Source organism: Triturus cristatus, chromosome 11 (genome assembly GCF_964204655.1).
Source record: "Triturus cristatus chromosome 11, aTriCri1.1, whole genome shotgun sequence".
NCBI classification, from domain to species: Eukaryota; Metazoa; Chordata; class Amphibia; order Caudata; family Salamandridae; genus Triturus; species Triturus cristatus.
Genome location: NC_140594.1, coordinates 82,975,001 through 82,991,356, shown reverse-complemented (window position 1 = coordinate 82,991,356; position 16,356 = coordinate 82,975,001). Strand labels below are relative to the sequence as shown.

Sequence of the window (16,356 nt, the reverse complement as noted above, 5' to 3'; positions counted from 1 at the left end):
TCTATTTTTCCCCATAGCATTTTCGTGTCGTTGGTCTCCTTGTCTCGCGGAGCACTCGCATGGTGCTTCGTGGTAGCTTAAGGTGTGCGAACTCTAGGTCTTCAGGAGCCATGCCGCTAGGCTGAAGCACTCTGGCTCTGGGTGTAGAACTTCTCCTTTTTGCATGGAGAGTAAGTCTTTACTTTTGGTGAACTTGTGGGGTGGCCCCTGTGCCATTTCCATTATTTGTAAGTACCAGGTCTGTCTCGCCCACTGTGGTGCTACTAGGATCAGTGTCAGGTTGCTGGTCCTGCACTTGTTGAGGACCATGTGTATCAGTGGTATTGGGGGAAAAGCGTAGGCAAATGTTTTTGACCAGCTTATCCACAGGGCATTCCCCTGGGATTGTTTCTCTGGTTGCCTGGATGCGAAGTTTTGGCATTTTGCATTCAGGTGTGTTGCAAACAGGTCTATCGTCGGGGTACCCCACCTTCTGAATAGCCTTTGCGTTTCCTGTCCATTGAGCTCCCACTCGTGGGATGCTGAAGTCTGCCTGCTGAGCCAGTCTGCTTCCACATTGTCCTTCCCTGGAAGGTGTATGGCCGGCAGGTTTATTTTGATTGGGATGGCCCATCTCCAAATTTCCTGTGCCAGGTTGGATAGAGGGAATGATTGGGTTCCTCCCTGCTTGTTGATGTAGAACATCATTGTCGTGTTGTCTGTTTGTATCAACACCTTCTGGTAGTACAGTTTTTTCTGGAAGGCCTTCAGGGCTAGGAATACGGTCTTCAATTCCAGGTAGTTGATGTGTCTGACCGCATCTGCTGGAGTCCACAGACCCCTCACTCTGAGCTTGTTCATATGTGCTCCCCATCCTATCTGGGATGCGTCTGTGGTGATGGTCACCGTTGGGATTGGTGGTGTCAAGGGCTTCCCTATTGTTATGTTCTCCTTGTTCCACCATGCTATCTCTTCTTGCACTGCGTGCGTTACAACCACTAGATCCTCCCAACTTCCGGTTGCTTGTGACCATTGCTGTTGCAGCCATTCCTGGAATGGTCTCATGTGTAGGCGTACATTGGGGACTAGGTGAATGCATGACGCCATCATCCCCATGATCTTGCTTGCTGTCCTCACTGTCAGAGCTCGCCCCTTCTGGTAGAGGCGTGTCTCCCTCAGCAGGGCCAGTGTTCTCTTGTCGCTGGGGATCACCGTTCTCTGTATGGTGTTGATCTGTGCCCCCAGGAAGATCTTCACCTGTTCCGGTTCCATTGAGGATTTCCCCCAGTGTATGGAGAATCCCAGCTTCGTTAGCGTCCTTGTGACCCGCTGTGCGTGTTCCTCGCATGTTTCGCGTGAACTTGCTTTTATTAGCCAGTCGTCGAGATAAGGGTATACATGAATCCCTTCCCTCCGCAGGTACGCCGCCACTGCCGCAAGGCATTTTGTGAAAACCCTTGGTGCGGACTTTAGTCCGAATGCCATGGTTGTGAACTGGCAGTGTTCTTTGTTGATTCAAAATCTTAACCGATGTTTGTGCTGCCTGTTCATTGTGATGTGCAGGTAGGCATCTTTGAGATCCATGGTGGACATGAAGTCTGCGTCTCTCATCTGAGGGAGTACCTCTTGTAGGGACGTCATTTTGAATTTTTGTGTCCTTATGCACTTGTTTAAGAACCGTAGATCCAAGATGGGTCTTAGTGTTTCGTCCACCTTTGGTACCAGGAAGTAGTTTGAGTACACTCCCTTGTTCCTTTGTTTGAATGGTACTGGTTCTATGGCCTCTTTTTGGAGTAGTTCTTGTGCTTCCTCTCGGAGTTGCACTAGCTCCTGCCCTGAGTGTCCCCTTCTCCTTGGTTTTTGTTTGGTGGTTTCCTTTCCAACTCTATGCAGTATCCAAACTGAATGATGTGGAGTATCCATTTGTCTGTTGTTATCTTCTTCCACTCCTGGAAGAAACGTCTCAGCCTCCCGCCTACTGGTGTTGTGTTCATTGGCGTTTGGTCTGTGTAACCCTCTCTTGTTGAATTTTTTGTGCTCTACGCTTGGAGGGATCTTGTGGGTGAGCATGCTTCGCCGGGCGGAGTCACTTTGAGGTGGGTTGTTCTCTCCCTCTTCGTCTTTGCCCTCGTCCATTCCCCCTACTGCGAAAGGACTGGCCCAGAGGCTGGTAATGCCAAGTTTGTTTCTGCTGCCCCTGCTGGCCATGATTGTCGCCCTGGTGGCCCTGCTGGAATGTCTGGTGTGACGTTCCCGGCTGGTTTCCGCCCCTTCCGTATGGTCTCCGTGTCGGAGTAGCTCTTCTCATCCCTCTGAATTGCAGGGCCCCCATGGACCTTGCTGTTTCGTTGTCTTTCTTGAGTTGGGTGAGTTTTTCATCCACCGGGGCTCCGAACAGCGTCTCCCCGTTGAAGGGGGTGTTCAGGATGTTGTTCTGGACTTCTGGCTTGAAGCCAGAGATCCTGAGCCAGGCCTGCCTTCTTTCCGTTATCCCTATTGTCATCAACCTGCCTGATGTCTCGGCTCCATCCAAGGCAGTTTTAAGGCAAGAATTCGCAATATTCTTCCCTTCCTCCACCAGATGCAAGGCTCTTTGCTGGTATTGTTCGGGGAGGTGCTTGATTAGCTGCCCTATTTCGTCCCAATATTGGTATTGGTGTCTGTTTAGTAGGGCATCGGAGTTCGCCATGCGCCAGTGCATTGCCGCGTTTCGTTCGACCTTCCTCCCAGTCAGGTCCATCCTCCCGCTTTCCTTGTCTGGTGGTGGGCCAGAGGTTGCCAGGACATTAGCCCTTTTCCTTGCCGTTGACGCAATGATGGAGTCCGCTGTGACGGATCCCTTGATGTAGGGAGGGTCCTGGGAGGAGTGTTTATACTTCTTCTCCGTCCTAGGTGTGATGGACCTGCAACGCCTCCTTCCCCTGGTCCATGACACTTTGGAGCATGGGGAGGAACTGGCTCCTCGTTTGAATGGGGAGCAGCGTTTCCAGTAAAAAGTCTGCTTTAGGCTTTCCTTCCTCCAGCTTGACCCCAAAAGCTGCTGCAGCGCTTTTGATGACCATATTGTAGGCCCAAATGTCATCGGGCGGCGAAGGCCTCGAAGGGTAAGTCTCCATAGGCTCTTCCGGGTTTTCGGCGTAGATGTCCTGACATTCCAGGTCCAGTGTCGTAGACGGCGCCGAGCCGTAGTTTGTTTGCTGGTCATCATCTTCTTCTCCCTCATAGTATAGGTCCTCTTCTTCTTCTACGGGAGTTATCGACGGTTCTTCGGCGTCGAACTCCTCCTGTTCCTCGAAGTCTACGATGCCCGCCGGTGGTTTCGTCGGAATTGTGTATCTTTTCATTTTTTCGTCTAACTCCTTTCTTTGTAGGATGCTCTCTATTTCTGCCTCGAGCCTCCTCTTCTTTCTTTCCAAGTCTGTGGCCTGTTCGGCGTCGAGCGCGGGTCTTTTCGCCGGAGCTGGCGTCAACGCAACATTCTCTTTCGAAGCAGAGCGCCCCAGTTCTTGGCCTTGCTTCGACGACCTTGGATTTTCGCCGGTCTTCGCCACCTGGGAGTCCTTTTCGAAGGATAAGCCGGCCCGTTCGTCCTTGGGTGCAGCTGCGGTCGTCGAAATTTTCGCCGCCAGTGCTGCTTTTAAGGACTTCGACTCTGATTTTCGAGAGTCTGACTCAGGCTTTCGGGGCCCTGTTGAGGGTTTAGTGTTCGACGTCTCTCCTACCTTATCGGACGTTTTCTTATCGGTCTCTGCGACCGTGAAGTCATCTGGTCCCTCGGCGACGTTTTCTTCCTCGTCGGTGGAGAGGCCCAGTTCGTACAGCGATGGGGTCTGTCCCTTGCCCTGCATGTTGTAATTGGCTCTCCTCTGTCTCTCTCTAACCCGGAGTGTCTTCAGTGTGAAGGCGGAACAGGCGTTGCAGTCTTTGCTCTCGTGGTCGACTGGCAGGCAAAGATTACAGACCGGGTGTTGGTCCTTCTGCGCGTATTTATGGTGGCAGTTACGGCAGAATTTAAAGGGTGTCTTGTCCATTCCTGCGCTCAGTGTCCCTGAGTGCGCATTCTCCGTTGGACGTCGAAGATCTCGAGCTTCTCCTCCTCCTTTGTCGTCCCGGCTTGTCGATCTTGTTCTCTGTAGTCTTCCTCAACTTCTTCTCGATGAAACTCGTGCTTCTTTTCTTCCCAAAAAACTCTGGAGCTTCACTGTGACGATCCAGACCCAACGGCGGAAAAAAGAATCTGAAGATGGCGCCCCAAGGTGGGAGCTTCCGCAGGAAGCGTGCCGACGTCACGAGAGGTACACCAAATGGTGGGACGTCGACGCCCACCTGGGCTACAAAAAAAAAAAAAAAAAAAAAGGAAGACAGACTAAGATTCCGAACCCAACCACCAGACCGCAGAATAATGCACAGCATAGTGAATCCAGAAAGATTTACGCTGCAAAACCCTTTCGACCTCATCCAGAGATGCCACCTGAGCACGATAGGCCAGAATATCTACACACTCTGGCAGTCCTGTATTATCTGGGCCAGTGAAGCCCTGAAGTTCTCAGGGACCATCAGCAAGATCTCCATGGCCAGGTCCCATAATGCCTGCATATTTCTGTCTAACAAGCAAACTGAGTGGATGGATCTGAGAGGGAGGCTAGCTGATTAAACATTGTGTTTCCTGAAAGCATAAATCCTCTTGGATTCCTTAACTGGTAGATTGAGGAAAAAGAATTAAGTTGACTTTACTTGCTGAGACCTGTACAATCAGGCTCTCTGGTGTAGGGTTTTCAGTCAGAAAGTCCAGATCACTGGGAGTAGGCCTACGGCACCTAACCAAAGGTTGACTGGCTACCTAGCCACAGGCTGACTGACCAGCTGGCATGTTGCCATAAGAACATCTGTCAGGGCTTCATTAAATGCCAGCAATGGCTCCAAAGAAGAGGGCCCTGGTTGCAGAATTCCAGTCAGAACATTTGTTTTCACCTCATTGTGAGCAGTTGCCGTTCTAGTCTCACAGCTGCTCTCCGAACCACCATCGCAAACTAGGTTGACATTGGTATGCAGTGAGTACAGGGTCAGTTTCAGGGGATTTATCAAGCTCACTGGCATTTGGAAGTCCAGATACAAAGCATAATCTATGAGATGAGTCAGAATCAGATCCCCCAAAAATTAAATTTTGTCTTTTACTGGTAGAGGCATTGAGGTAGAAGTCTCAGATTAAAGTCAGGCTAGACTGCAAGTGGTTGCACTTTATAAATGTAACAACGCAACATAAATGTAGGAGGCGCAGACATCGGCATTTGTTCTTTTACAAGTGCTGCGGAATCAGCGCTGGTGCCACAGTGTACCATCAGTCTAATGCGGTTCTGAGGGAGCAGACGGTGTTGGGGGTGGACCTGTGAGAGTCAAACTGGATATCCCTGTGGCTCAATGCGGCCCAATAGCACACCAGAGGGAGCTGGAATCTCATCTAAAATCTGCACAATGGCGTCCTTGAAAGCCACTCTCTGCTGCAGAGTAGTCAAAGGCCAGGGAAACTCATTGCAGAATCTGTTGGTTTTGTTGAGAATCCAAAGGAGTGCACTCTCTATAATGAATTCCCGGAACTTTCTCAAGAGAAGAAGCAGCAGGATGGAGTCAAGTTTCCCTTTGTTGTCTTATGTTTGCACTTGGGCTTCAATTTTGACTTACCCAATGATTTAGGAGTGTCAAGCAGATCTATTGTGGGAACAGTTTAGTGAGTGGGAAAAAGACCGAGCCAGCAACTTGGAGTAGAAGCGAAGCTTATGTTCAACCCCTTCTGTTCAGTGACTTAGTTTTTCACCTCCCAGATTCAGGTCGCTTTGGGTACATGAGGGCACACTTGTTGCAAGTCTTGGATTAGTGTTGAAAGCAAAAGCACAAGAGACACCTGTGTCTGAAATCTTCCTGCAATCTTGGCACGGCTTGAAAATTTGTTATTTTCGGTGGGTATATAGTTCACTAACATACTGGCACAGAGAATTTTGAAACCATCAGAAGAGGACAAATTTGGGAGTGGAGCTCCAGATCCATTTCGGAAGGTGCAGAAAGAAAAACTCACTTCAACACACAGGGAGAACGCTTATATGCAACTCAACTCCAGCCATTTTGGAGTCGTTGCTGAGCCACCTGCCACCAGCACGCTGGAGCACTGCTAAGGAAAATCTCTGGATCTAGTCTTGCACCTAGGGATATTCTAGGAGGTGAGGAGTTTGCAGTTATAAGCATCTATCAAAACTGATGCTTAGTGATTCAAACCACAGCATTAAATACCCACATAAATTAGCATCTGGAGGAAACCAACTACAATCTACCAGAAAATAGCAGCCTTTTAATACTAATATTCAACTACATTCCACAGCAGTTTGGTATGTGTGCTTCTTTTACAAACCTCATCAGAAGACCGTCTGCACACAATATTAAATTATCCACCTGACCACCACCAAACAGTAATGTGTTTACATTAGCACTTATATTAGTGCACCTAATTTCCGGACCTTCTGCACAGACAATAAGGCATTAACGGTCGAAAGACCTTTCCATTTGATGCCAACAGTAGGATTCTTTCCATAATTTAATCTTTCTTAAGTCTGGATATAGGCGTTCCCTTAGGACCTTTAGAGGTTTAACAATTTTTCATGACTTCATATGTTCATAACGATGTGAATTTTCTTTTCAATGCTATGCAATTTTCTTTCCATATTTTGCAAAGAAAGTGGTAAAACATGATGAAAACCTAGACGCACATGGAATTTGTTGTTTAGTGACCTATAATACCGTGCAAAAAAAATTACACAAAATGCTACTGTGCCATAGTAAGAAAAATAATACTTTGACCGCTGGCAAGAACTCACATTACAAAATCAAACTACCTAAGCAATGCTAAATAGAGAAAGGCACGCACAATTAATTATGCATCGTAATGTATATATCTGTAGACAAGTGTAATAAGCCGCTCTAGATGAGTGAGGAACACACCCACAATTCTGCATTACAAGGTTACATTTAGACAGAGGTTAACGACTGTCTACACCTTATGTTAAGGGATCAAAGTTTGGCAAAAGCAAAAAGCAAAGGACCTCACCACCATTATTAATGTGAACAGCTAGACCAACAGCAGAATGTTATGAAGATCTTACGGGAGAAACAGGCCCACAAGTTTAACACTAAAACAGGGCCAAACACTTTCCCAGAAACTACTACTGCCCAAAGCTGCAGTACTGTGACATGCAGTGTCTCCAAAGCCAAGCATAGGCAATGCATGCAATTTTATTTGCAAGCTCCAAAAGTAAAACAAGCTGCTCAAGAATTCTGATCATCTTCAAAATGTGAGCATTTCCAAAGCCAGATAATGAGTGGCGTGCACATAGAAAGTGACTGTGCAGTAGCTCCAAGGAAAGTTCCAACTGTGAACACAGGACAAATATTTTCTGCTTGTGGCTTGTAAAAGATCTGGTTCCAGCATTCATATTGAGTGTCAAGAGGTGTCTTTGCAAAGGGTGACTGACTTAGAGAGGGAACTTTATTTTTATTTGTATGTCTTTTTACTGTGGTCCCTTGTGTCAGAAAAATGGAATGTTGTATTATTTAGATTTGTATAGTGCACAATTAACCCGAGGTGCCTTGGCACTAACTGCTTTAGAGCAGTTTAGCTTTTCATAAGGTCTGAAAAACATTAAATAGGCACAGTGTTGATTTCTTTTGACTATCACTGTAATCAAGAAGCGCATTCCACCCAAAGAGCAACAAGCTTATTGTTTTGCCTACTCATGTAAAATTAATGGTCAACTGTTTCAGAAAGTTACTCACAATGGGTCGTAAGTTTCAAATGAAGCACGCTTCTGTTCACATATGCTCTGTTTTGTGGTACAAAAAAGGTGTCCAGCTCGTCAGAGCTCACCATGGTAAGGCTTGCAGGAAATGAATAGTAACAAATTTCAATATTCCTGGAGGTCGGAAGCAACCAATTTATTAGATGCAAGACTATAAAATTAAATCTGAGCTCTGTCAAAGCGAACACAAGAGCGCTCTCTCCATTATAGTGCAGAACCAATTTGACCCTGAAAAGTAGCTCAAAATAAACTTTAAAAAAATGTGCGCTGAAATAAATCTATCTTCATCACCCCCAAGAAACTGGGTGTGAAGTGTCTCAGCTTGAATTAGGTTACATATTCAGTGAAAAGGAGTAAGCAAAATTAAGCATGTGTTACTGTGAGACATCACGTTTCTTCACAAATGGTGGCTTCTCAGGTAAGAGCACTAAAGCAATGACATCTCTTTGGCATTCATAGTAACAACAAATGGCTTAATGTACCTAGTATGAGGAAGAGAGGTTATACTATAAAAGCACCACAATGCTAAAATCTTCAAAACAAAACACTTTGTGCGTTAACCTTAATTGTCCGGCTCTGGATCACAACTACCAACTTGTGATGTAGGAGGAATATGACATTGTGCTCTGTCTACATTAAAAATCTGCTACACCCAAAAAACACAGTGATGCCTGGTTGACTTTATACAAACTAGTACAGTCCGATTCTGTTCAATTTGCCTCTAAAGGTGGTCAAGAGTATAGAAATAGATTTCTAAAAAAAAAATATAAAAATAACCTTGATAAATGAACAGACAACTGCTAGCAAGAAGCGACCAGCAAATAGTAATAAAATGCCCAGGTTAATTGCAAAAAAAAAATTGCGCTGGCTCGAGGAAAATGCAACAGGACTCTAGGGAAAGAAAGAAATGTTCATGCATACTCTGTAAGCACTCTAAGTCAATTAGCTGGAAAAACAACAACTGTGAGCAGAGAATTAGTACCAAGATTGATAGGTTTAATAAGATCGGAGGAAGAGAGCTGGTTCAAAGATAACCTCCCCTTAGGGAAGTGATGGGCTGTAGAAAATTGCTGTGTATTTCAAGACAGGGATTTTTCATTTTGTTCGCATATAATGGACTGTCTTCCCAGTAGGTAGTTCACACTAGGCAAACACTAATGTTCTATAATATTCTCTATTTCAAGCTGCTGGCGTGGATGCCAGAAGGCCCCTTCATTCAGAACGACTTCCACTAAAGGACAAGAGATGTGATAACACTATATAATCCGTGAAAAAAGGTGTTGCCATATATATCTCTGAGGTCTAATAGGATTGGTAAAGCTCTGGTCTCTGGCATTCTAGAGGCAAGAGCATTTTTTCCAGATTTCTATCCAGCCAGGTGCGCTCAATCTGAATTTGGTTTAGTAGGTTGAATTAGAGCTTCTGTGTTGACATGTAGCAAATTCATTTCGGACATCTGTGGTTCTAGGTGGCATGTTTGAGCACACTGATCTGGCGCATATGCGGTTAGATGCGCCTGGCAGACTGATCTGGGGGAATCAGAGGTTCTGGGTTTGAGTGGCATGGCCAATCAATTACATATGAAGAGCTGGACTGCCATGGTTTAGCAAACAGACCCAGTATGGGTGGATGAAGGTACACGGTTGGCGCAGTCAGGGAAACTGATAGGATGGATATGAGGCTCCGGCTGGCCATGCTCTGGCACATTGCCCTGGTGTTGCAGGATCCCGGGTCCTAGGTTAGAGACATCAGCCTGATTTGGTGCTGCCTGATATAAGAATGTGAAGAGGTGAGGTTCCGAAATAATTAATTCTGAAGTATCAGTGGTTCTGGATTAATGCTCCCTGGCACACTGATCTCTTGACAGTGAATCAATGTCTCTGGTTTGAGGGGGAGCAATCTGGGGAATCTGTTTTGTTTTACACAGTTTGCCAGATTGATCTCTTATACCCAAGTAGAAGGTTTTGGGTTGGCTCTGCACCTCAACCTGGTGCTCTTGGTTATGAGGGCAGAGGTTAGTGTGGTCGTACACATTGATATCATGCTCTTGGGTCCAAGGTTCTAGGATGATCTGGTGTTGCTAGATCTGGAGATCTCTCTTGTGCCACTAACCCAACTAGTTGTTCGACCAGGAGATAAAGTGCCTTCCTGGCAGGTCAGGCATGGTTTATATTCCTTAAATGTAGAAAATGTTGTGTCATTTGCCAACTGTTCATCAGGAGTTGCCCGCAATTTCTTTTTACAAGCACTCAAATACATAGTGCACGCTCCAGTGGTAGATGGCACATAATGAGCAGGACGGCAAGTTCCACCAGATGACTGCAGAAGCTACAGGATTTCTGAGCATCAGGAGCTAAAGGTTTGTGTACCAGCTTCGAAGTACATTTACGTTCGCAAATTCAAATCTAGCCATTATTCTTTATTTTTTGTGCAGGTTTTGGTGTGGATTTGTGAGCAATCCAGAATTCAGATTAACATAACTTATCACTGGCATTTACATTTTATTTGAGACATTTTATTTTAGACACATTGTTCTTCTTTATTCACATGTTGATGTGTTTGATGGACATTGCAGCCCTACTCTAGACCTGTAAACCCTTTCAACTCTAGTCTAAGAGTGGTCCGTTTAACACTGTCATACCTTTAGAACTAGAGGAGGTGGTGTGAAATCGGCTCAGACAGAGGAATGTACATAATAAAGGGAAACAGATAGTGTGGTGCCCTGTGGGATCCCACAAAAGATGATCTGTATTGAGGCCACTGTGGTGTTGAAAATGAAATAGTCATTGGAAAGCTTTTTCATTTTCTTTGTGGAGTTGAACTAATAAATGTGTGAAGGTGCCCGGAATGGGTGCTCCTTTGTCAGCAATGACTCGACAGAGAACTGTGCTTCACAACAAGAGGACACAGATACATTCACAAAGCTGGAAAACAGGAGGGCTGTGCTGTGTTATAGACCGGTAGCATTTGTTCAACTGAACAAGACTTCTCCGGTGAACATCCGGATGAACTTTCAGCAAAGTTACCTCTACCTTCTACCTTCAAGATTAAGTCTGTGGAGCCACATTTTTACCAACTAATGTGATGTCCTGCTTAGGTCATTTAAGGTCAAGTACACATAGCTGCGCTGTTTTATGAAATCAATAAGCATTTTTTAAGGTGCATTTTTGTTGCCAAACAATTAGGTTTTATATAACCAGGGTATACATTCAAACTATGACAGTACTGAGAAGGACTCTATACCGAAAATGAAGGCCATCTGTCCACTTTATCTTAATATCAAATCACAACTTGAAGGAGGTATACACTTACTGCGCTTGCAGAGGAATGCAGACTTTTCATAGCAGTTTTCTGCATACCAGCTGTGGAAGCCATGACGCCGCAGAGTGGGAAAGTGAACACACAGGAGCTGGGCACACAGAACGTTCTCACTTTCAGATAGGTCTGATGCAAAAATGGGCACAGGGGGCAGGAACACTTCGGAAGAACCTGAGGTTAAAAGAAAAAAAAGTAATTTGGAAAATTAAATCGGAGAGATGCAAGGGAAGGAAAATGCTTCTAACTAGTATGCATCTATTCTTGGCATGTAGAGCTGCAGAATATCATACTGTTGCATAGATCGCCATCTGGTGTTGGGCTCGGATGCTTGTACCTTGTTGTTGTCTTGGAAGAAGTCTTTTGTAGTCAAGAAATAGGTGACTCCTCCCTTGGACGATAGTGTGAATGGGCATCGACTCCAACCTCAGATTGTTTTTTGCCATGATGGGAAAAGGAGTCGTAAAAACATAGAAGATGTCCATGTGAATGTATCTAAGTAAGATAACACTAAAACAGATACAGGTTCCGGAAGGCGGGTGGGCGTATGATATTCTGCAGCTCTACATGCCAAGAACAGATGCATACTGGCAAGTAGCATTTTCCGTTCGAGGCATAAGAGCTGCAGAATTCATACTGTTGCATAGACTGTACAGCAGTATCTCCCCTAGCGGTGGTCACCTGCATTTGTTGCAGTGGTTTGGAAAAGTGTCTTAAGAACAGCCTGGCCTACAGAAGCCTGTTGCTTCGCCTGCACGATAGTGTTTGGGGAAGGTGTGTGTAGTAGACCATGTCGCTGCTTTACAAGTATCTTCTAGGGGAATGTTCTCTAACAATGTCATGGAAGCCCCTAGTTTGCTTGTTCAATGCGCTCTAGGGGGAATTGTTAATAAGCGTTTTGCCTTCTGGTAGCATATTTGAATGCATTTGACTATCCACCTGGCAATTCCAGCTTTGGAGATGGGATTTCCATTATGAGGTGGAGAGAAAGCTACAAACAGTTGGTTTGTCTTTCTAAAAGGTTTAGTCCTGTCAATGTAATAAAGTAAAGCCCTTTTGACATAGTGTGTTTGAAGAGCTCTTTCTGCTACGGAGTCTGGGTTTTGAAAAAACACTGGTAACTCTACAGATTGATTTAGATGGAAAGCAGAGATTACTTTGGGAAGGAATTTTGGATTTGTTCTAAGAACCACCTTGTTACGATGTATTTGTAAGAATGGTTCTTGTACGGTTAAAGTCTTGCTCTCACTTACTCTCCCGAGTGAGGTGATTGCGACGAGGAAAGCTACTTTCCATGTAAGGAACTGCAATTCACATTTGTGTAAAGCCTCAAATGGGGGACCCATGAGTCTAGTAAGGACAATGTTTAGGTTCCACACTGGAGAGGGTGGCAGTCTGGGTGGAATTATTATTTTAAGGACTTCTATAAAGGCTTTTGTTGCGGGTAGTCTAAACAATGACAAATGTCTGTTTTGCAGGTAGGCGGTGAGGGCAGTCAGATGTAATCTTATGGATGAGTATGCAAGATTACATCTTTATAAATGTAGTAAATTGCAAATGATGTTCTGAATGGACGCATCTAGCGGGTCAATTTTGTTGTTATTGCAGTAAATGACGAGTTATGTGGTTTAGGAGATGGGCTCCCCAGCCGGAGAGTGATGAGTCTGCTGTTCGCACTATCTGTGGAACTGACTCAACGAACCGCCGCACTCAGGAAAGGTTTTGTGCGTTCCACCACTGCAGAGAGCAATGTGTGCGGCTGTCCACCAACACCAGATCTGTAAGTTGACCTTGAGCCAGATTCCACCGACGTGTTAAGCATTCCTGTAAGGGGCGCATCAGAAGTCTTGCGTGAGGTACTATGAAAATGCAAGAGGCCATCATTCTTAAGAGCTGCATAAACACTCGAGCTGGAAGGGAGTGTTGTGTCTCAAATTTTGTGATGAGTCTGCATACTGGCTATCCTGACTGGATTGGGGTATGCTAGAGTTTTGGAAGTGTCTATTGTGGCCCCTAGATACTGATGTAGGTGGGAGGGCTGTAGGTGTGACTTGGTGTGGTTTATTGGGAATCCCAAGTTGTGTAGCAGCTGAATTGTTTGGCGAGTGCGATTAGCACACAAACTATGCGATTTGGCTTTTATCAGCCAATCGTCCAGGTATGGGAACACATGGCTCTGCTGCCTCCGCAAGTGTGCAGCCACTACCGCAAGACACTTGGTGAAGACCCTGGGGCCTGTGGTTACTTCGAATGGGAGAACCTTGAACTGATAGTGTTGGCCGTCAACTGTGAACCTTAGATATTTCCTGTGAGCAGGTGTATGGAAGAAGGCATCCTTGAGATCTAGTGTGGCAAGGAAGTCGCCTTGTTGGAGCAGTGGAAGGACCTGTTGGAGAGTGATCATTTGAAAATGATCCAACTCTATGTAGAAGTTGAGAGGTCTGAGGTCCAGTATTGGCCTGAGGGTACCATCCTTCGTGGGGATTAGAAAGTACAGGGAGTAAACCCCTGTCCCTTAAAGTTCTAGGGGAACTGGTTCTATTGCGTGCTTCTGAAGCATGGAGAGAACTTCTTGTTTGAGGAGCGTTAGATGTTCCGTGGACATTGGACGCTGTTTGGGTGGTATGTTGGGCGGAGTTACAGTAAGTTCCAGGCAGTAACCATACTGGATAATTTGTCTTACCCACTTGTCTGTAGTGATGGAATTCCAGAAAGGTAGGAACAGTGAGAGACTTCCTCCAACTGGAGTGGAATGGTCTTGAGGTAGTGGAGGGAAGTCACTGTTTGTTAGTGGGGGAGGTACGAGTGTTGTTACCTCGGCCTCTCCCTTTGTTATTATTTCCCCTGTATCCGCCTCTGAAATATCCCTTGTTGGGGGATGTTTGTGTGGGACTTTTATAGGAGGAGGAAGCAGTGTGTGCTGATGTTTTTGGATGTATCCCTATAAAAAGAGCGACAAAAGGAGCCTTGTGTAGATGAAGACTGTAATGCTCCCATTGATTTTGCAGTCTCAGTATCTTTTTTCATTTTTTCTAAGGCTGTGTCTACAGCTGGGACAAAAAGTTGTTCCTGATTGAAGGGCTGATTCAGGATAGTAGTCTGCACTTCGTTAGAACCCAGAAACGCACAACCATGCGTGCCTTCATAATAAAACACTAGTGTTGATTGATCTAGATGCAGTGTCTACTGCATCAAGGGCATATTTAATGGATGCGTTTGTTATCAACTTGCCCTCCTGAATCAGATCATTGGATTTGGCCTTGTATTGGTCAGGTAAATGCTGCATTAGATATTCAAGCTCGTCATAATGAGCCCTGTTGTACCTGGCAAGTAGTGCTTGGCTATCCTCCAGTGATTAGCTGCCTGGGAGGCAACTCTTTTGCCTGAAGCGTCTAGTAATTTAGACTCTTGGTCTGGAGGTGGAGCATCACCGGAGGTCTGAGAGTTGGCATGCTTCCTAGCACTGGTCACCACCAGGGAATCTAAGGGGAGTTGGCCTTTAATGTAGGTGGTATCATTAGGGGCGGGTTTATATTTTTTATCAATCCAAGGATTGAGAAACCTGGTCCTGACAGGGTCTTTGAAGACGTCTGGAGCACGTTTGATGACACCTTTCAGCATGGGTAATGTTTGTACTGTCCTTTATGACTGTGCAAAAATATCTACGAGGAAGTCTTCCTCTGTGGGGTCTGAATGCATTTGGACGCCATGATATTGGGCAGCCCTATCAATGAGCTGACAACTGAATGTTGTTGGGTATGTATCTGTATCAGGAAGGTCTGGAGGATCTACAGGGTCATTGTAGTCGTCCCATGTGTCCTGTGGTATGTTAGTGTCATCATCAGGATCATTGTAAGGGTCATTATTTCCACCCCCATCCCCTAGGTCATCATCGTCATCCTGTGGTGGTGGAGGAGAAGGAGGTTTAGTAGGAAGAACAGGAAAAGAGGGTCTTAATGGTGAAGTTGCACTCTTTTTTCTTCACAGGCACCTCAGGGATGTGTGGGGTGTCCAATTTCCTCTTGTTCCACGGGATTTTGACAATATGGCATGTTTTAGGGTCCACAAGCAATGTTTTTTGTTTCAAATCGGTAGGATCCCGGTGAAACAGTTCTTCCTCTTCAGCATCTCCCGTTGGAGCTGACCTTTTCGGTTCCGAACGTGGTTTCGATTTCGGATATGGAGCCTTAGAAGGGGTTTTCGAGTCTTTAGGCTTCGGTGTAGAGTCCGAAATCTTTTTCGGGTCTTAAGCTTGTTGATGTTCCTTCGGATCCAAGGCCTTCTGTTCTTTCGGTGCCGGAGTGCTCAGTGCCGTGGTCTTTTTGGGAACAGCGGGAGTAGGATGTGTTCCCGCTTTCTGCATCTACAGTGTTTTCGGGGCACCGACATGCGGCTTGCTCGGTCCCAAGCTTCTCCTTTGTTTTCAGAGCCGGGCCCGGAGGCGGGGCTTCTGAAGTTTTCTTTCGGTCGCGACTAAGGCCTTCAGGCGAAGTCTTGCCTGGAGCCTTTGTTTTGTCGGGTTGGGGCAGGGGCAGTTGTACTCACTCGTTGACCTGGAGTGATGTGGTCATCAGAGTCATCTGCTTCGGATACGATATCAAGATCCTCCGAATACCCTGCCTCTGGAACATCAGGGCCTTCATCGAAGATGTCTAAGGGCACTGAAGCAGCCTGTTGCACCAGAACATGTCATTGAGCCCGGCGATCACGGATTGTTTTCTTGGACCGGAAGGAGGCGCAGGCTTGGCAATCCTTTTCTTCGTGTTCAGGCGAGAGACAAAGGTTGCAGACCTTGTGTTGGCCGTTGTGTGGGAATTTAGCTCCACACTGGGGGCATTTTTTGTATGGAGTCCTTTCCATTAGCCGTAGGCCCGAATGGCGTTGAAAGACCCAGTGGCCCGCGTCGACTGGAATCGAATTATTAGCTCGTCGAAAGGCACGCGAACGAAAACAATACCGTCGAGTTTGCAATGGTTTGCGCGTCGAAAAGTTAGGAAAACAAGGTACCGAACCGGAGCGCTGAAGTTACATCCAAACCAGATGGCGGAATAAACAATCAGAGGATGGAGTTGATGCCCATGCGCACTATCGTCCAAGGGAGGAGTCACCTATCTCATGACTACAAAAGATTTATTCCAAGACAACAAGGTGCAAGCATCCGAGCCCAACACCAGATTGCGATCTATGCGACAGTATGAATTCTGCAGCTCATATGCCTCGA

At 45.9% G+C, this 16,356-nt stretch overlaps 1 protein-coding gene across 12 annotated transcripts in view; it reads right to left on the bottom strand.

The window, feature by feature from the left end:
* The window catches only part of DGCR2 (DiGeorge syndrome critical region gene 2), a 375,101-nt gene that overhangs the window by 92,847 nt on the left and 265,898 nt on the right, over positions 1-16,356 (bottom strand). For all 12 annotated transcript variants that reach the window (XM_085634829.1, XM_085634831.1, XM_085634837.1 and 9 more), the window contains one exon: positions 11,133-11,309. In XM_085634829.1, coding sequence (XP_085490955.1) covers positions 11,133-11,309 — 177 coding nt within the window. The remainder of the gene's footprint in view (positions 1-11,132; positions 11,310-16,356) is intronic.